We start from the raw sequence: 21,224 nt of genomic DNA on the forward strand, positions 1-21,224 counted from the left end.
TTTGCTTAAATTCAAGCATGAATATAGGTGTATATTATCGGCACAAAACAAAAGCTGCCGCTAGCCAATTGTGTTTTTTTCCTTTATATCGGTGCCATTCCGATAAGCTACCGATTATCGGTGTACCCCTAATAAAAACGTTTCTATACAAAAAATAAAAAACACAGGTCTGCATCAAAACCTAGCCCACAGTACAAACGCACTCAATACAACTCAAGTTTTATGAATACACAACAAATGAACATCTCAAAAGCATGTCATTTTTTAAAATGCTGAATCTTTGCCATCTGTTGATTATGTCTGCTAGCAGAATAAGTCAAATGACATTAACAACACTAACCTAATGCAAGAGCGTTCGCTCTGCACCCTGCCTCCAGATAGACAATCTGTGAGCTGTGATGTGCAGATTGTGTTTTGATTGACAGATTGACTCAAGGCTGGAAACTAGACCCGTTCTTGCGTACCCCTTGGGGTACACGTACCACAGTTTGGGAACCGCCGATTCACACATTGTCAGACGGTTTCTGTTAACAAAAATAAATAAAGATAACATGCAGTGTGTGAATGCCGTCTGACGAACCTTCGAAAGTTTAGAACTACCTTCGAATTCCGAGCTAGTGAACTAACCTTTGAACCTTAAAACACAGCCCTAGAACGTTGCAATACATTTTATAAATCATATCTGAAAAGATTGTCATGTGTGCCAGTGTTGGGTTTGACGAAAGGAATTCTGTTATGGCAGTACTCTACTGATGCTGTGGTTCTGATTTACGCTGAACAAAAATATAAACGCAACATGTAAAGTGTTGGTACCATGTTTCATGAGCTGAAATAAGATCCCAGAAATTTTCCATACACACAAAGAGATGTCTCAAGTTTTGAGGGAGTGTGCAGTTGTCATGCTGACTGCAGGAATGTCCACCAGAGCTGTTTCCAGAGAACTGAATGTTCATTTCTCTACCACAAGCCGCCTCCAACATCGTTTTGGAGAATTTGGCAGTACGTCTAACTGGCCTTACAACCACAGACCACTTGTAACCACGCCAGCCCAGGACCTCCACATCCGGCTTCTTCGCCTGTGGGATCGTCCGAGACCAGCCACTCGTACAGCTGACGAAACTATGGGTTTGCACAACCGAACAATTTCTGCACAAACTATTAGAAACCGTCTCAGGGAAGCTCATCTGGGTGCTTGTTGTCCTTACTAGGGTCTTGATCTGACTGCAGTTTGGTGTCGTAACCGACTTCAGTGGGCAAATGCTCACCTTCAATGGCCACTGGCACGCTGGAGAAGTGTGCTTTTCATGGATGAATCCCGGTTTCAACTGTACAGATGGCAGACAGCGTGTATGGTGTCATGTGGGCGAGCGGTTTGCTGATGTCAGTGTTGTGAACAGAGTGCCCCATGGTGGCGGTGGGGTTATGGTATTGGCAAGTATAAATTACTGACAACGAACACAATTGCATTTTATCGATGACAATTCGAATGCACAGATATACAGTGACAAGGTCCTGAGGCCCCTTGTCGTGCCATTCATCCGCCGCCATCACCTCATGTTTCAGCATGATAATGCACAGCCCCATATAGCAAGGATCTGTACACAACTCCTGGAAGCTGAAAATGTCCCAGTTCTTCTGTGGCCAGCATACTCACCAGACATGTCACCCATTGAGCATGTTTGGGATGCTCTGGATTGACGTGTATGACAGCGTGTTCCAGTTCCTGCCAATATCCAGCAACTTGGCACAGCCATTGAAGAGGAGCGGGACAACATTCCACAGGCCACAATCAACAGCCTGATCAACCCAGCGAAGGAGATGTGTCACGCTGCATGAGGCAAATGGTGGTCACATCAGATACAGACTGGTTTTCTGATCCAAGCCCCTACTTTTTTTTTTTTTTTTTTTTTTTTTTTTTTAAGGTGTCTGTGACCAACAGATGCATATCTGTATTCCCAGTCGTGTGAAATCCATAGATTAGGGCCTAATGAATTTTATTTCAATTGACTGATTTCCTTATATGAACTGTAACTCAGTAAAATCTTTGAAATTGTTGCATGTTGCGTTTATATTTTTGTTCAGTGTAGCTCTAGTTTTAGAAAGCTCCTTTTCAAAACTCCCCTTTGCTAGTAATCCAGATCCAGCGAATATGCATCTGTTAGCTCAAAACACAGAAAAAAAAAAAAAAATTGCTTATAAGGAATGGTTGTAGGTGGTACGGTAGGTAATCACTTTTAGTAAAACAGTATGATTATAAGCAACATTGTGATTGTCATTGAAAAGTTGATGAAATAACCCAGCTGTTTTAGTGTTGCCTTTATTTATAGCCTTGGCTTTTGCTTGACCCAGCTGATTCTGCATCTGTGATGCTTGCAGAAACCACATCTTCAGTAACACAGTGTTCTATTGTGTTGGTCTCTCTGGGGTTCCTTTCAGCTGTAGTTTGGAGGATTTGTTTGACATGCTTGTTATTAAGGCACATGATCCACCAAGCTCCTCTTTTGGTGTCCTATATTTTCTTTAAGAGCCTCTTCCATATTACCATTATAAATCTATTTGTTTTGTGTCTGTCAGTGAATGCTGTTCTTGTATATTTGCAACCAATATGTGTGTGCATGTAACTGAAAGTTATGTCATTAACAGTTAAATAAGAGTTGTATTAAGTTGTAACAGGACATCCAGGCAGCAAATCAGTACTAATTTAGTCATGATTTCAGCTTACCAAATGCGTGGGGGAACAGAGTGGACCATGTTAGACCGATAATGGGGACTAAGCTATAGCTATGGGCCAGAGTTACTGATTTTCCATTCTGGGAAATGGCAAATTCAGTTTCTCAAAAGGACCAATTCTGTTTTTCAAAGTGACCAGTGCCTTTTTTAGCAATTTATAAAAAATTAACAAGGTAATTGGAACATGAATAGCATTTTTACGGTTTTATTTTTTTTAAAGAACTTTTGTTGCTCTAAGTATTAAAGCAGTCCACTCGTAACAATGTACTGTATCAGTCAACAAATAAAGGTGTTTTGAAAAAACAGGTAATTGCTGGCTTTGTAATATGATATTCCACTAAATGAATGATTGTAAACATTGGTTTAGCTTTTTACTGGCATGGCAAGGACGAAAGAAACGCTCAGTAGTGTAGGGCCCTATGAAATCCGTTTTATTTAATATTTTCGGATTAATTTTTTCCTGATTTTTAGGATTTTTCATTTTTAAAAAAAATCTGTAATTTGTTAGTTTGTTTTTTATAACCACATGTTTGATGCATTGACTGCAATGATGAAGCTAGAAGTGCATGAAAAAGTATGACAAAACCCCCTTTTTAAATGGTTTTAATCAAAGTGCTTTCAGAAAAAAGGGTACAGATTGGCACATTGTAATAGAAACAAACAAGGAACATTGTAAATTAAAAAAAAAAAAATCAAAAGTAGACATTTTTAGTAGCTTTTCTTTTCAACACAAGCTGAACTGTAACATTTTGAAATAGTTTAATAGTTTCATTAATAATTAATGACAAACAATAAATAAGCCTAAATATTTTGATTTATTGTAAATAAAAGGCACTTCGTAATATCTGTAATAGTAATAGGAACTTTAGCTTTACAAGGTGTAGCTTCGCTGTGACCAAACGTTATTTCAGTTAGAATGTTGGTAACCATGGTTTTGTTGCATGTTTAATACACAATAAAACTACACAAACTCACCTAAGATACAGCTTCAGCATCCATGGCAGCTCCTGCACTTCCTCTTCTTCATACCTGGCTCCAGTATTTTGATAAACTACAATAGTTGTAGTTTCATTCTACCTTTGCTGTGTCCTGTGTTGTTCTTAAACCCTTGTTCTGTTTGTGTTTTTTGCAGATTAAAGGCTGCAGAGGAGTTTGTGCGGGTGGAAGGACAAACCGTGGAGACCATTGGAAAATGCCGAAACCGGTGAGACCATTTTAAAATAAATGCATTTGTTTATTCTTTCCCTACCTCTAACTCAACCAAAGTTGTTTTTCTGTCAAATCGATTACAATAAAATGTATTTTTTCATGGTATTTGCAATGTTTGATTGCAATGACATAATACATATTTATTCTCAAGGTCTTTTATAAGCAGTAATGGACACTACTCTCGATTTCATTCATTAAAATTAAGTTGGATACATCACATTTACAATATTTCCCCTTTTTTTATTAGCGCTAAATAAGTTCCTGAGATGCGCTTTTCTCTGCCGGTCTGCTGTAAACTGTCTCTGCACTTTAGATACTAAATGCCCCTCTCAGTGACGTCACACGGAAAAGAAAACCAATCAGGACGTGAACAACAGTCCCTCCCCTATGCATTGATATGTGTTTCAAGCCTGTATTGTGAACCTAGAAGCCCACTTCAGTATGATCGTGTTAACATGATCCTGGTCCTTAAAAGGGTTAAGTCTTGTTTTTTTAAACAAGCTCTAAATGAATGTTATAAAAAGGTAAATCCGATGGAGATGTGTGCTATGAGAAACGGTCCCTTTTATCTGTAGTGATGCAACATATATATCTAATAGATTTCATGCAGGAAATAATTCTGTGAAGGCCTAAGATTTCCATGTGTTGGTGAAATCTCTATTACATTTGTCTCACTTGAGACATTTTTCAAACAAAACCTTTTTTGACCATATTGTGAACCATATTCTCAAAAGAAATTGGGGAGTGGAGCAGAGAATTTGACAAGTTTTTCTACGTCAACGTCTATTCAAAATTATTCCAATTACTATAGCAGCTGCTGAAACAACAGACGAAGTCTTAAAAAATGATCAAATAAAATAATTATCCGTTTTTTAGTGTGTGGCACATTTTGCAACAGCAATTCTGTGTCAGTTATGACAATAAAAATTGCTTGTGTACACCAGGCCTAAAATGGTTCAACCATAATATTTTCTTCAAGCAGTGTACTGGTTGTGTGGAAACACTTATCAACCTGCCATGCCTTGTTCATTAATCTGTAATTACATTAGATTGTTACATGAAAAAAGTCAATTTAGTCTATTAGTCTGCTGATTTTAGAATACAATTAGTTAATTCAGATCATGTTTTTGAATTTTGTGAAAGTTCATTTAACAAACGTTTCTCCAAAGAGACTTCATCAGCAACGGCTGCTGCAGAGTCGCTTACAGTAGGACCTCGGTTTTACGTCTGTAGACAGAAATGCTATTCACCTGTCCTCTACCGGTGAAGGATGGGGAAATTGTTCTGAAATTACTCTTTTGATTCAGTGATTGAGGAATGCATATATTCACCGATATGTGCAGTGTCAAAGGGGGGTATATAATCATCCCTCGGCAGCAGTGACATTGTTTTAAAAGTATCTATGTTTTATAATCTATAATAGTAAGTTTCTAATTCCTTTTTGCACACTTAATTTGGTTGGGGTAAATAGCCAGGCTGGTTCCATTTGTGTCCCCCCCCCTTCGTATTTGTGGAAGATTTGGAGGCTGTGCCCCAAAGATTTTAGACTTTCTGCTACCCTGTTTTCAGTATTCATTGGCTGAATATATTCAAGCTTTGCATGGACATTTGTTACAGGAAGTTATTCCATATGCATTGACACATCATAATCATCAGTGTAGTCCTAAGTCTGAAGTACCAGAACGCCAATAAAATCTCGATTTTCTAAAACAAAAATTTTTGTATGTGTACATTTTGAGGAAAGACGTTTAATAGGTAGTGCATGCAGCACTTACAGGCTACTCTCACGTGATTAACACCCCCCAGCTAAGCCAGAGACATGGGTGGGGAAAACATGGGCAAACATTCTTCCCAGAAAGAGGACAGTCAGTCACATTCAAAGAGGATGTCCTACCATTTGACCAAATGGAAGGGTATGTCACTGTTCAGTTTGACAGTCACTGGTGGCTCGGTCTGGTGGTGTCTGCTGATCACAAGAAACGGGAGGCTGAAATTAACTTCCTGCACCCGAATGGACCAGCACGATCATTCTGTTTCCCATGTTGTCTAGATCAATTTATTTTAGACGTGGGGCATGGGAATGAGAGGAGAGGATTACGGGGATATTGAAGTTAGTCATGGTAGGGAGCAGTAGAGGAAAGGAAGTGGAAATGGCTATGGGAGAGGGTGGTGTTGAGAGGCAGGTGAAAACAGACAGCTACAGGAGGAGCAAGAGCATTAAGAAAAGAAAGGCAAATGTGTGAAAGCCTGGTTAGAACCTTCACATTGGACTGTCCTATCTATCTATCTATTTATTTAATCTATCTATTTATTTAAAACAGATCATCGTTGGCCTGTCCTTGTTTAGACTACCACAGTTTAAACTTCCGGCCCTTTGGGGATATTGCCCTTCGGTGAGCTGGAGCTGAGTGGTGGTGCTCTAAGTTAGCATCAATGCATATATAATGCCCTGGAGGTCAAGAGCTGTATGATTCAGGCAACGGCTTGGCAAATTAGTCTGATCGAGTCAACCGCATCCTGCTGTGATTCGATTCAAAATACACACTGCCTAATATTGTTAACTCTACAACATCAGAACTAGAAACAACTCAATTTACAATTAAAACAAAAACTATACTTGCTTATGAGAGCGTATGTGAGACTTCTGCTTCCCTGCTTGTTGTATATGCTCAAATTTATATTTGAAAGTAATACTGAGACAATGTAAGTGGGGTTTGTATGTTTAGTATGCTCTTAAATTTGTTTATTTTTTTCTCCAAAATGATTGGCTGCACTGTAGCATTTATGTGGAAATCACTATTTCTCAGTTGGTTCTCCCGGGATTAAGATATACTGAAACTATCTGGCCTTTTGTCTTTGTGTCTGGATATATACCCATCCTGCTTTTATTCATCTTATTCTATTAAATGCAATGTTAAGTGGCTTTTCATTCATTTGAATCCATAGTATCTTGGCTCACTGTTCCTTTGCAAGTAGTTGTTTTAAACAGCTGGTTTGTTCATAATTGAGCAAGCAGGCTCCAGTCCAGCGCTTCAGCGCACAAATGGTAAAAAAAAAAGAACTTGAGTCTGTCAATCTACTTAGTAAAAAATGCAGTCAGCAAATGGCAGTGATAAAAATACATAAGGTATATAACATGTGCCATGTTATCTAGGTTAGTTATTCTAATATTTCTCATACGTCAATACAAATAGCGTCCTTGTGCTTGTTGTGTTCGTACATCTGTCACTATTCTTTCTGCACCTTACAAACCATATGTGATAGACTTTGTATTTGCAGGGGTTATATAACTGCTTCGGTGAACATTTTCAAGGACCTTGACATCTACTGGTCATGTTACTTTTGGATAGAGACCAAACTCTCTGGGGTGTTCGCTCCAGAGTTTGCTCACAGCTGTTTTCTAGGATTCTCTTGATGAGGTTTTATTTGGACGCTGTATTTGCTTCATTTAAGAACATAAGAACATAAGAAAGTTTACAAACGAGAGGAGGCCATTCGGCCCATCTTGCTCGTTTGGTTGTTAGTAGCTTATTGATCCCAAAATCTCATCAAGCAGCTTCTTGAAGGATCCCAGGGTGTCAGCTTCAACAACATTACTGGGGAGTTGATTCCAGACCCTCACAATTCTCTGTGTAAAAAAGTGTCTCCTATTTTCTGTTCTGAATGCCCCTTTTTCTAAACTCCATTTGTGACCCCTGGTCCTTGTTTCTTTTTTCAGGCTGAAAAAGTCCCTTGCGTCCACACTGTCAATACCTTTTAGAATTTTGAATGCTTGATTAGGTCGCCACGTAGTCTTCTTTGTTCAAGACTGAACAGATTCAATTCTTTTAGCCTGTCTGCATATGACATGCCTTTTAAGCCCGGAATAATTCTGGTCGCTCTTCTTTGCACTCTTTCTAGAGCAGCAATATCTTTTTTTATAGCGAGGTGACCAGAACTGCACACAATATTCAAGATGAGGTCTTACAAGTGCATTGTACAGTTTTAACATTACTTCCCTTGATTTAAATTCAACACTTTTCACAATGTATCCGAGCATCTTGTTAGCCTTTTTTATAGCTTCCCCACATTGTCTAGATGAAGACATTTCTGAGTCAACAAAAACTCCTAGGTCTTTTTCATAGATTCCTTCTCCAATTTCAATATCTCCCATATGATATTTATAATGTACATTTTTATTTCCTGCGTGCAGTACCTTACACTTTTCTCTATTAAATGTCATTTGCCATGTGTCTGCCCAGTTCTGAATCTTGTCTAGATCATTTTGAATGACCTTTGCTGCTGCAACAGTGTTTGCCACTCCTCCTACTTTTGTGTCGTCTGCAAATTTAACAAGTTTGCTTACTATACCAGAATCTAAATCATTAATGTAGATTAGGAATAGCAGAGGACCTAATACTGATCCCTGTGGTACACCGCTGGTTACCACACTCCATTCTGAGGTTTTTCCTCTAATCAGTACTTTCTGTTTTCTACATGTTAACCACTCCCTAATCCATGTACATGTGTTTCCTTGAATCCCAACTGCGTTCAGTTTGAGAATTAATCTTTTGTGCGGGACTTTGTCAAAAGCTTTCTGGAAATCTAAATAAACCATGTCATATGCTTTGCAATTATCCATTATCGATGTTGCATCCTCAAAAAAATCAAGCAAGTTAGTTAGGCACGATCTCCCTTTCCTAAAACCATGTTGACTGTCTCCCAGTACTCTGTTACCATATAGGTAATTTTCCATTTTGGATCTTATTATAGTTTCCATAAGTTTGCATATAATAGAAGTCAGGCTTACTGGTCTGTAGTTACCTGGTTCAGTTTTGTTTCCCTTTTTGTGGATCGGTATTACGTTTGCAATTTTCCAGTCTGTCGGTACCACCCCTGTGTCAAGAGACTGCTGCATGATCTTGGTTAGCGGTTTGTAAATTACTTCTTTCATTTCTTTGAGTACTACTGGGAGGATCTCATCCGGCCCAGGGGATTTGTTTATTTTAAGAGCTCCTAGTCCCTTTAACACTTCTGCCTCAGTTATGCTAAAGTTATTTAAAACTGGATAGGAACTGGATGACATGTGGGGCATGTTGTCAGTATCTTCCTTTGTAAAAACTTGTGAAAAGTAATCATTTAACATATTTGCTATTTTTTTTTTCTTCCTCTACGATTTTGCCATTTGTATCTCTTAAACATTTAATCTCCTCTTTGAATGTTCTCTTGCTGTTGTAATATTGGAAAAACATTTTGGAATTGGTTTTAGCTCCCTTAGCAATGTTCATTTCTATTTCTCTCTTGGCCTTTCTAACTTCCTTTTTGACTTGCATTTGCAGTTCTGTGTACTCTTTCTGTGTACTTTCTTTTTTGGTCCTTTTTTAATGCTCTGTAAAGTGCCTTTTTTCGCTGAATATTTTTTTTAATTGATCTATTAAACCATTTTGGCAATTTAGTTTTACATTTAGATTTGTCTACTTTAGGGATATAATTGTTTTGCGCCTCTAGTACTACGTTTTTGAAGAACAACCATCCTTCTTCTGTGGGTGTTTTCTCTATTTTACTCCAATCTACTTCTGTTAGTCTCTGTTTCATACCTTCATAGTTTGCTTTTCTAAAATTGTAAACCTTAGCTTTAGTCTTTACTTTTGGGGATTTAAAAAACACTTCAAATGAGACCATGTTGTGGTCTGAGTTTGCCAGTGGTTCTCTGACCTCTGTTTTAGTTATTCTATCTTCGTTATTTGAAAAGACTAAATCAAGGCATGCCTCCCCTCTAGTGGGTGCCTTCACAAATTGTGTTAGGAAGCAGTCATTTGTCATTTCCACCATTTCTATTTCATCCTTCGCGCTACCCACCGGGTTTTCCCATTTTATTTGGGGGAAGTTGAAATCCCCCATTAGTATGGCTTCTCCTTTGCTACACACATTTCTAATGTCATTGTATAACAGATTATTTTGCTCACCGTCTGAATCTGGCGGTCTATAGCATGCTCCTATTATTATGCCTTTTGAATTTTTGTCTGTTATTCTGACCCATATTGATTCGGTTTTATTTTCTTTGTCCAGGTTTAACACCTGGGCTTCAAGACTGTTTCTTATGTATAGCGCTACCCCTCCTCCTCTTCTGTCCTGCCTGTCTTTCCTATACAGTGTATACCCACAAATATTATATTCGTCCCCATCACTCTCAGATAACCACGTTTCTGTAACACCTATCACATCATAGTTACCTGTTAGTGCAGTAGCTTCAAGTTCTAGAATTTTGTTTCTGATACTTCTAGCATTTAGATAAACACATTTAATGGTTGTCTTACCTGAGTTGTTGTTCTTGTTTTGATGCGGTCTCCCTTCTGTTTTTTTGTTGATTTCTCCCCCCTTCCTTTCTAGTTTAAATGCTTCTGAACCTGCTCGAGGATCTTTTCTCCGAGTAGACTAGTTCCCTTGTTATTTAAATGCAGTCCATCCCGTCTATACAGATAGTCCTCGTTGTAGAAAGTGGTCCAATGATCAAGATAGGTGAAGCCTTCCCGTGTGCACCACGTCTTCAACCATTGGTTTTGATTTATTATTTCCAGCTGTCCATATGGTCCTTTGCAAGGTGCGGGTAGTATACCAGAAAATACCACAGTTTTGGTTTTCTCTTTTAATTTCCTTCCTAGCTCTCTGAATTTGTTTTGCAGGGATTTTGGTCTGTCTCTTCCAATGTTGTTTGTACCGATGTGGACGACTACTACCGGGTCGTCTCCTGTTCGTTCTAGGAGCCTGTCCACGTTTTCAGTGATGTGCTTGACCGAGGCTCCCGGAAGGCAGCACACTGTTGTAGTAAGGGGGTCCAAACTGCGAACTGAACTTGCTGTGTTTCTCAATATGGAGTCCCCAACAATCATGACCTCCCTTCTTTTTGCTGTCTGGTCACCACTGTCAATAGGGTCCTGGATGTTGTTCCTTTCATTCTCTTGTTGTTGGTTCTGCTCATCACAATTCTGAAGTGACTCAAATCTGTTGGTTGTTTTGATTTCTGGTGGTTGTGTTTGACGAAGTTTCTTTTTTTCCCTGCTTCTGCCTACCTGAACCCAGCTGTTCTGACCTTCTATCTCCCTGGTGGCTTTCAGTCTGTTAGGGGTGATGCAGACTTCCATGAATTGTGGGTGTGCCAGTTCCTCAAGATCTTGTTGCTGTCTCACTTCTTCCAGCTCCATTTCTAGCATACTTACTAGTTTATGCAAATCCTGGATCGCGCGGCACTTTACGCACACTTGGTTTAGCTCCGCTGGGTTTTCTCGGATTTCCCACATCAAGCAGGTGTCACAGATTACTGGCTTGAAGACCATGTTGAGGGTTTTTTTTTTTTGAAGTTTAGTTTCTTCTGCAGCCGTCAACCTGCTTTCAAACTGCTTCGAAACTGCTCTGTACTTTTCCACGCTGTACTTCTCCCACTTGCTGTCGCTTCCACTCGCTGTCGCTGGGAAGACTGCCTCGTTTAACTGCGTTGTTCTGCTGTGCTGTCGGCTCCTCCCCTCGCCCGTGTCTCAAAACGGCGCTGAATTTGAATCAGCTGCTCCGAGTTTCAGCTTGTTTGTTATCAGAAAAACACACGCGGCTGTGTTTCCCCAATGTCCTCTGTTTTCTGATTAAAGCAATTCAAGATGCAATTTCTCCTTTCTGCTTCGAAACTGCTCTGTACTTTTCCACGCTGTACTTCTCCCACTCGCTGTCGCTTCCAAGACACGGTATTCTAAAGTGACATTCACATAAAGCTGTGCAAGGAGGATATTTTGTTTTTGTTTCCGCAAACCAGTTTTTCCATGTGATTGTGAATCCCCTTTTTCTTGTTGTTTAAGTACCTCCCTGAACCAGTTTCATTACAGACACACGTAATCACATCCAGTGTAAGAGCTGAAGGTGTTTGAACAGGTTTTCACTCTGGTGAAAAGCAAACAAATGTGTAAAATGCAATATAACTTTCTTTCCTTATCACTTTTTTTTTTTTTTTTTTGGTCATCAACCATCAAAGGAGGAACAAAAACATGTTTTGCGCAGAATCCTGTATTGGTTTTCAGAAAGCAATACTGTTGTTATTATTATGATTTATTATTATTATTTGTTTATATAGCAGACGCCTTTATCCAAGGCGACTTACAGAGACTAGGGTGTGTGAGCTATGCATCAGCTGCAAGAGTCACTTGCAACAACATCTCACCTGAAAGACGAAACATAAGGAGGTTCAGTGACATGCCCAGGGTCACACAGTGAATCGGTGAGTGAGCCGGGATTTGAACCCGGGATGAAGCATCCCTGTTAGAGATGCAACCCCCAGCTGCACATACTACTGCAGGTGCTTCAGTGCCATTTTCTTAACCATAGTAATGATAGTCCGCTTGCTTTCAGACAGGCTTTACAAGCTGTATTCTATGAATAGCCTACTGTGTGGAACTGACAACTACTGCACCGGACAGTGCATACTACACCTGTGTGTCTGGCTGCAGACTAGTGGTATCGCACTGAAAATACTCAATGGTGCCGCGCTGCTCCTGTCTGTCTTGGGCTTAAGTATGTCACTAAATTCAGTGGTTCTGTGTAATATTAGCAGCCCAATGGTCTTTGATTACCTCATTCAAGGAAGTCAAGCTATGAACTTGCAAATCTCAGCCTGATCCAGGAGTTGGCCTTTTAATGTAATAAACTGGGGCAATGTAATATAGAATTTTTTTTTTTTTTAAGTGTGTCACAGAGACAAACTTATCACATTTTGCAGCTTCATTCCCTAACAGTAATGGTAGTTTCCTAAAATATACAGTATACTGACTGGTATGAATGGCCGAGACTGACTAACTGTGTGAAGGTCTCGGCTATACTAAGTTTAGCACTGTCACCACTTTGAAAGATGTGTGTTGAATGATCTGGTAATATAACATGCTTTAATTTGTGTGCATGCATTGTGCTGCTTTTTCATTTATGATATTAACATAAATCTGCATTTTGAAATAACAGTACAACTTGATTGGCTATTCAGTGTGCGTGCAGCTGTGGTTTCTGTCAGTGTTTGGGATCAATGTATAGTTAAGCAGTCCTGTAATAAAACACCATTGATAGTCCAAGGTTTGTATGTAGGCAAATTCAAAGCAACACATTAAAATCAGGTTCCCTTCAGTCCTCTTTTAACAAGGAATGTGATGGAGATGATTATTATTTATTTCTTAGCAGAAACCCTTACCCAGGGTAACTTAGAGTTGTATACAAAAATACATAAAGAATTACTGTACAATTAAGAGCAAGATACAAAATACAGTGACTTCAGTCCTAATAAGAGTAAATACAAAACACAGTACAATTTGATATCGAGCAGTTCGAGAGTGGATAAGTGTGGATAGATACATCAGTGTTAGACACATACTGTACAAATACACACACTCATACTGTGCATGTGTAGACACTTAACAAGTTTCCATACAGGACATATCTTTCAAACACCCTTGTAAGTAAGGTCAGTATGTAAGCTGTAGAGACTTGTGAGTGAATGAGAGATGTAACTTTATCCTAACAGGAGGACTCCCTGTATCGTATTTCCTATTTTTATAACAAGGCTAATCTATGGAGAAGGCCTTTTATTTTAAAGGCGGGAAATAAAAAAAACAATTCGTGCCCACATTTCCCACCCCCCCCCACCCCCCCAACGTTTCAAACAGGACTTTATATTCTAAACCGTAAACTTATTTTTTTTTCTTAAATATCTCAAGTACACATTTCTTTATAATTAGCTAATACCTTACCGAGTGCTGTGTTTTTTATTTATTTGTTTATTTTTAAATGTACCTTTTACTAGATGTATGCATTAATGTCAGGTTACTTTCTTACGAAAGCAGTTACGACTTACTTTCTAAATGCAAAATGCCACCTTCAATTTGAATATGTTAACAGGGGGTGCAATTTTTGAACAAAACTTTTTATTCCAGGGACAAAATGCTAAAAAAATCTACTTGCCCCCGACCCATCTCGCAAAACACACACACACAAAGTAGCCTGTCACTTGTATGCTTTTGGTTTTGTTTAACAGTGAACACAATCGCTCAATTAGTGATTAACAGAGGAAGATCTTGCCTTGTAGCTTGACAGGTTCACTATATTCTTCAAGATAAACAAAAGGTTCCCTGTGACCCCTGCTCCCCACAACACATTAATAACATGCTTCAAGGAAGTGTTCCTTTCAGTGCAGTCTGGAATACATTTGATAGTACATTTAAGCAACATACTAAGAGTACAACTATAACAAGCAATACTTGAGAGTTATTCAAATATAAAATAGCTTGTGCCTGGTGTTTTCCACGCTTTCTCTATAAGCTGAATTCAACTCCTGATGTACAGGTGTTTTAGTTTGCATCACAGATATGAAATCATTGCCAACTGTTACTGCTGCTTTGTGAATGCAGATTTTTCTTGCTGTTCTTTGTTTTGTAACCACTGAACTGCTGAACGCCAAGTTTTTAAAGGACTTGTTATAACCTGTCGCAAGTTTCTCAGATTTTTTTTTACTGTTCTTTGCTATCAAAATGCACTCACTATTTACAGTACTAAGTATTGTACAGATATAAGCATTTCATTTCTATCATTATAAATATAATTTGTCAATCTTCATTTTTTAATAGTTTCATAAATCGATGGATTGTGAATGTCCAATGAATAACCAATATTGCTTCTGTTCAAATCTAGTAATTTTTTTTTTTTTTTTTTTTTTATATAGCATTTTAAATAATAAAAAATAAAAAAAAAACATGTAAATATGGTCAATAGCAAACTAGGTTAGTAACACCTAAAATCGAAAGAAAAAAAAATCATTACATTTTTTGCCAGGGAAAGTTTGTCTTGAAATGCTTCTAAAAAGTAAACTTTGAGGTTGTGTGTGTGTGTGTGTAATATAGATAGATAGATCCCAACAAGTATATTGACTACAAAGTGTTATAAATTACACAACACAATTTTTTCTAATCCACTAATACGAGCAGAAGAGCGACCAGAATTATTCCGGGCTTAAAAGGCATGTCATATGCAGACAGGCTAAAAGAATTGAATCTGTTCAGTCTTGAACAAAGAAGACTACGTGGCGACCTAATTCAAGCATTCAAAATTCTAAAAGGTATTGACAGTGTCGACACAAGGGACTTTTTCAGCCTGAAAAAAGAAACAAGGACCAGGGGTCACAAATGGAGTTTAGAAAAAGGGGCATTCAGAACAGAAAATAGGAGACACTTTTTTACACAGAGAATTGTGAGGGTCTGGAATCAACTCCCCAGTAATGTTGTTGAAGCTGACACCCTGGGATCCTTCAAGAAGCTGCTTGATGAGATTTTGGGATCAATAAGCTACTAACAACCAAACGAGCAAGATGGGCCGAATGGCCTCCTCTCGTTTGTAAACTTTCTTATGTTCTTAATACCTGAGCGATTTGGTGTTTTTTTTTCCCAACTTTATTAGATTGCTGCATTTAAATGTCAGGTTCATGCATAATGAAAGCAGTATCACTTATTTGCTAATTAAAATAAATAAATAGTTAATAATACCTTCAATTTAAAATAAATAAAATAGTCTGTGCATTACAAATATACCCCAAGCGTCTTTCTAGCAGCAGAGTGAACGTAGGATAAATAAATAAATAAAAACTACTTTGGGCTACACAAATTGCACACCCCTGCAAACCATGTGACTTATGTCTTACAGCAATCTTCCTGTATTACTGATGGAAAATTGTTTTTTTTGTAATATTATTCTTTTTATTTACATATGTTTTTTTTTTTCTTCATGTGTTTTTTTTTTCTTCCACTAGATCAATGTGCGGGTCACTACGATGGATGCAGAGCTGGAGTTTGCTATCCAGCCCAATACAACTGGCAAGCAGCTATTTGACCAGGTTAGTTATCATTTGTCTTCAAATACATTTTATGCACTTATGTTTCTGCCTCCTTTTTAATTTTTCATGTGTCTGTGTCCGTCATAATTGCAAAAGAGATTGCATACACTGTATCTCTAGGAATCTATTTTGTTATGATTACTTTGCATATAAAATAGTGTATTTACCCAAATGTAATTTTTTGGGTCACCTTAATCATTCCAGTATTACTGCACATAGTGGCTTGTTGTAGGTTCTGTTTGGGATATGTCTGAAACTACTGGATTTCTATCAAACTTGATTTTCATGAATATTGATTATGACAACCACCTCTCTGTACTGACACCTAAAAAATATAAATGTACTGATAAATATTTAAACAAGACGAATCTCTGCTTCACAGTTCAGTGAGAGATGTTAAAGCTATGGGTCACACAGATTAGCTGTGTAGCTGAGCGTCAGTTTATCTTGCATCAGTCTAAGAATAGACCTTCTCTGCGGGGGAGAAAATAGCAAGTGCACCCTTCACATGGAACAGCTATAAGGTAATTGTGTTTTTATATAAGCACAGAATTGCAAAAATAAACATTCTATGCTAGTCTAAAAGCCTCAAACTAAAAACATGGTTGTGTAAGGCAACCATAATAGGTCTGTGTTTATTTTTTTAAAATTAGTTTTATACTCTTTTTTTGAATAAATATTTCAAGTTATTTAAAAAATGAACTACATGCTACAAATATCTGTTACATTGCATGAAACTAAGTGAAATTTTACCTAAAGTGCAATTGTACAAGTTGCATTTCCATCGGTAATCTTCATCTTAAAGCAGTAAAATACAAGGTTGTTCCTACAGTGAAAGCAGGGTGTAGCGTGGAGACGAAGTGATTTTGCTTCGTGAGAGACGATTGTTTTATATTTGTGCTGGTAGCCTTTCGGTTTTATTTGATAAAATGCAGCAAATTACTGCAGTTACTATTATAATAATTATTGTTATTATTTTCTATCTTTCATTTTGTGTAAATGAGTTTTAGACCTTTTTTTACTTTTTTTTTTTTTATATATATATTGCTGCACTTTTTTTTTGGTACTGTATATGCTTTTTCACACACTGTCTCTCCCAGACAATGATCTGGCTGCTCAGGTGGGTTGTGAATTGAGAAAGTTTGGGAACCCCTTCAGTATAAGATACAGTTAACCAGTCACCTGTTTTCACTTTCACTGTGGTCAGTCATTACATTTTGAAAACCGGGCCTGCTTCTGATGCGAGTATGTTTGTGTATGCTTTTTGAAAGACCACGCTGTGTACGCTTTCTGTAATTTGAAGATCATTTTGGACTACCCATTTTGGCTTTCTACTTTTTCAACGTTTCTTTTTCAGGGGCTCCCAAAACTGTAATAAACCACACAGCTTCTAGAGTAATGTATTTATGTTTGAGCCAACTAGTGTTCTTTGTTGACACATCATGATTCCTGTTCATTGGTGTTGCTCAGGAATTGCTACTTCAAGCAAGTGTTTATTCTTTGCTTCTGACTAGTGGCGCACCCGATTTGACTGTAATTGGTGCATTCAATAAGCATAATCAAGACACATCAGACGCATTTCAATAGTCTGTGTGTTCCCTCATGAGCCACACATGGGGTCTGTGTTACAGTCAAATCGGGTGCACCCTGCAGCTGACCAGGTGTGGCTGGGGACAGTGATTACTGAGGATAGTCACAGCAATAAAACGAGTGGTTTGGGAAGAAGCCCGTAGGTTTGTTAAGAACTGGTTACCAGTAACTGCACCAGTTTGCTCTGTTTCTTCCTTTTGACGTTTCTCATGTCAAAGCCTACTGTACTTGTGTACTGTGTACAAGTCAAACATCCTCTTCATAACTAAAAACTCAGTTTGATCATTTGAGCAGTTAGTAGAAAGTTAAACGACATTAGTCTGGTGAAACCTGTGGAAGTAAATCAATGTGCCACAGACCCAATGCAGTGAAACTCGATCCGCAGCCTCATCCTGCTGAGTAGACCTATTGAAAGATGAGGCTTTTTACTGTGTGTGGTTAAACGAACAAGAGTGGACTGTATTCTTAATATTTGATGCATTTTTTTATTTTTTATTTTAATATTGTTTGTACAGGGTATAGACACCTGTGCTAACTCTCGCAGTGAAACCCTTTTAATATGTCATCATAAGGCAGGAGAGAGATGCGAGGAGAGGGAATTTCTATGAAGCAGAATTACTCTTCAGATAGTTATTTAAATGTCATTAAGGTCATATTATTAAAACTCAATAGAGCATCTTCAAGAACATTTTTATAAAAAATGGTTTAAATATTGGCACGGGGGATCTTTCCTTTGATATGGACAAGTAGTTATTGTTGCAATTTGAGAAGTGGCAGGCTGAAAGTGTCTTAATCTACCTTGTAATTCATGGAGTGTGAGCTCTACCAAACCATGTTTCCTTCTCCAGTGTAATAAATGGGGAAGACAGTGGGGGAGCTCATTAAAATCCTAACAACCTGTGTGCAAATATGAACTGGAGTGAAGTCCTTGAAGGAAACTACATCCTTCCCAGACCACTGTGACACAGTAATGTACCGATCTTTCAATATCACGATGCTGAAGCTGTTATGGCTGTTCTAGAGTGCTTAGATTTGATCGGTAGGAGTGTGATCATACCAAATTAAAATACAGCAGAAGCAGCATGGTGAGACATATCCTCCCGTAGAAAGAATAACACGGCATGCACTTCCATAGCCTTTATATTGGCATGGTAATTGACTCTCAGTATAGCCCTAGACATCTATATGCAGAGACAGTTGATTCATTGGGACATCGAACGTCACTTTCAGATCCATCTAATATTGATTGTTATTTGTATTTAGGAGTACACTTTTACTATAGAGCAATTTATTTTTTCCCACCTCCTTCTCATTTTGATTGTTTTTGTAATTAAAGTTGGTGATCTACAGGTAAATTACTTTTTTTTTTTTTTTTTTTTTATCCAAAGTGATCTCAATATTCAGTAAAATTAAAATTGCTGAAATATCATTGGTCTCGTCTATCAACAGGTGGTAAAGACAGTTGGACTTCGTGAAGTCTGGTTCTTTGGGCTACAGTATGTGGATAGCAAAGGTTACACAACATGGTTGAAACTGAACAAAAAGGTAAGTTTCCCCCCTTGGCGATCCAGAGAGATGGTCTCCAGATCTCGGATAGCTGATCTTTACTCTGGTTTTGACATTTTTTTGGGACAATCAACCATTCAACCTGCAGCAAAACGGTCTTGGCAGCTTTACAACGCAGATTGGAAAATTTCCCAACAAGCTGCTGTGATGTCTAAGTGGAAGTCCTATGCCCAGTTGGAATTCAATGTATAATAATTAAAGCAGCTCCCATGACACTGAAAACGTTAGTAATTTCAGTCATCTTATTTTTATGATCAAAGTGAAGCTATACAAATGTGGTCATGTGAAGTTTTTATTTTTATTTTTGTTATTGTATTGGAGTTCATGACAATGCTGTGTGCACCAACTAGAACTCATTGTATAGCAAATAGAAAAACCGACCTTATATATATATATATATATATTATATATATATATATATATATATATATATATATATATATATATCTCGATATAATAGATATATAATCTCGATTAAAATACTCAGGGGGGTCCTTCCTTCGATACAAGTATCTTAGAAACCATTAGGACAAACAATATATGGAACTGAACCAGTGTATTTCATCGACCTCTATCTCCACCAAAAACATATCCTATTTATCGTTGAGACAGGCTCTTTTGCAAGATGGGTTCTACAGATATCCACACCCGTTATGAAATGCTTAACTTCCAGACTTGGGTGAAGTGGGAGTTATTTGATTTACAGTTGGAATTTACCTCCTCCGCTAAACTTGCCTTTATTGCTGCGTTTCGTTTATTTAAGAGGAACAAATCATGACTGTCTCACTGGTAGCCCAGAAGGCATATACCATTATATCTGTTCTGCTATATCTGTTAAATCACCTTGCATCAGGTCTCCACTTAGAAAACATCAGAGCTATAGATCTGACAGCAGATTAGACATGAAAGACATGTCGAATCCCCCAGTATTACTAATGCAGCATGGTTCAAATGTTATTTGACCTACCCAGTTTCTGGATATGCCTGGTGAATTGCTGTGCGCCACAGAGCACTGAAAGCAGGCTGCGATAGCAGGACATGGAGTACAGTTTTGGGGGTCATCCGTGTCAATCAGGTCCTCTAAGGGTGACGCTGTTTTTTAATTTTTTGTTTTAAATTTTTTAATTTTTAATTTTAATTGACTGTAATAGCTGTATAATAAAAAGACACAATACCGTGGTTATCATACCATCAAAATTGAATACTGTGACATCCCTATTATCTCTGTAGCCAGACACCTCCCGGAAGTATTGTACCCAAAACGTTGTAGCTCACTTTATCTTGTTTTTTTTATTTTATTTAGTGCAGTTTCCGTGACCCAAAATCTTTTGGTTTAGCATCTGGTAACATTTATAGCTTAACTGCAATACCACCAGTGTTGAACTATTAAGATAAATTTGGCTCCATTTAATGTGCTGTGTTCTATCAGGTAACGCAACAAGATGTCGAAAAGAGAATCCCCTGCAGTTCAAGTTCCGGGCAAAATGCTTCCCTGATGTGTTTTCACCCCCTGCAGTGATTCATGCTTCCACAGTGATAGATGAGAGAGAGCTGTAGTAGAAGCAGAGGCCCACACTCCCAGAATACACACATGCCCACTTTTCCCCTCTGTTCAAGAAGTGTTTTGTTGGCAGTGATTCTAGGGTCCACAAATGAGCAAAAGATTGTTCTGGTAGTTGATCGAGAAGTTTGTTGGATCCCGACAGCCCCACTCCCTCTGAGACCTGTAATTGACCTTCTTGTGCTTTGGCCCTCAAACAAGGCCCCCTTTATAAGATTTTAGCTCTTGCAATTTATCTAACGTGCTATCTGGGGAGAAATCATGTAATTCCTGAAATGTCTGACTAGCCCCCTAATGATTTTCTGGCAGCCTCTGATAATATTTTTTCAATCGTTTGAAAATGTGTGAATATGGTAATATTTACTAAAACTAACTTTCAAACTACATGTACCAGTATTGACTTTAATAAAATAAGCTGTTTTTATTTTCACCTCATAGTTAGTTAATAATTCTTGTAAACGCATCTGTGCTTGTTTTTTCCGCACCACCTATTTCAAAAAACATTTTGATATGCAGTAGAGACTATTTGTAATGTTAACAGAACAACTCCGGTAAAATGTAAGCTTGACATCTGACTTGTTGATAAAGACCACCCTCTAACACAATGGGCTACATTTTCTCAGCTATTTATTTCAAAACATTTTCTTAAGAAAATACACCATTGCATTTCTAAAAAGAATAATA

At 38.0% G+C, this 21,224-nt stretch overlaps 1 protein-coding gene across 1 annotated transcript in view; it reads left to right on the plus strand.

Moving 5' to 3' along the window:
- Nucleotides 1-21,224, plus strand: part of LOC121327948 (radixin-like) — a 38,851-nt gene that overhangs the window by 2,178 nt on the left and 15,449 nt on the right. Inside the window, 3 exon segments of the mRNA XM_041272314.1 lie at nt 3,863-3,934; nt 15,740-15,823; nt 18,863-18,958. Coding sequence (XP_041128248.1) covers nt 3,923-3,934; nt 15,740-15,823; nt 18,863-18,958 — 192 coding nt within the window. The 5' untranslated portion in view covers nt 3,863-3,922.

This window comes from Polyodon spathula, chromosome 15 (genome assembly GCF_017654505.1).
Source record: "Polyodon spathula isolate WHYD16114869_AA chromosome 15, ASM1765450v1, whole genome shotgun sequence".
Taxonomy (NCBI): Eukaryota; Metazoa; Chordata; class Actinopteri; order Acipenseriformes; family Polyodontidae; genus Polyodon; species Polyodon spathula.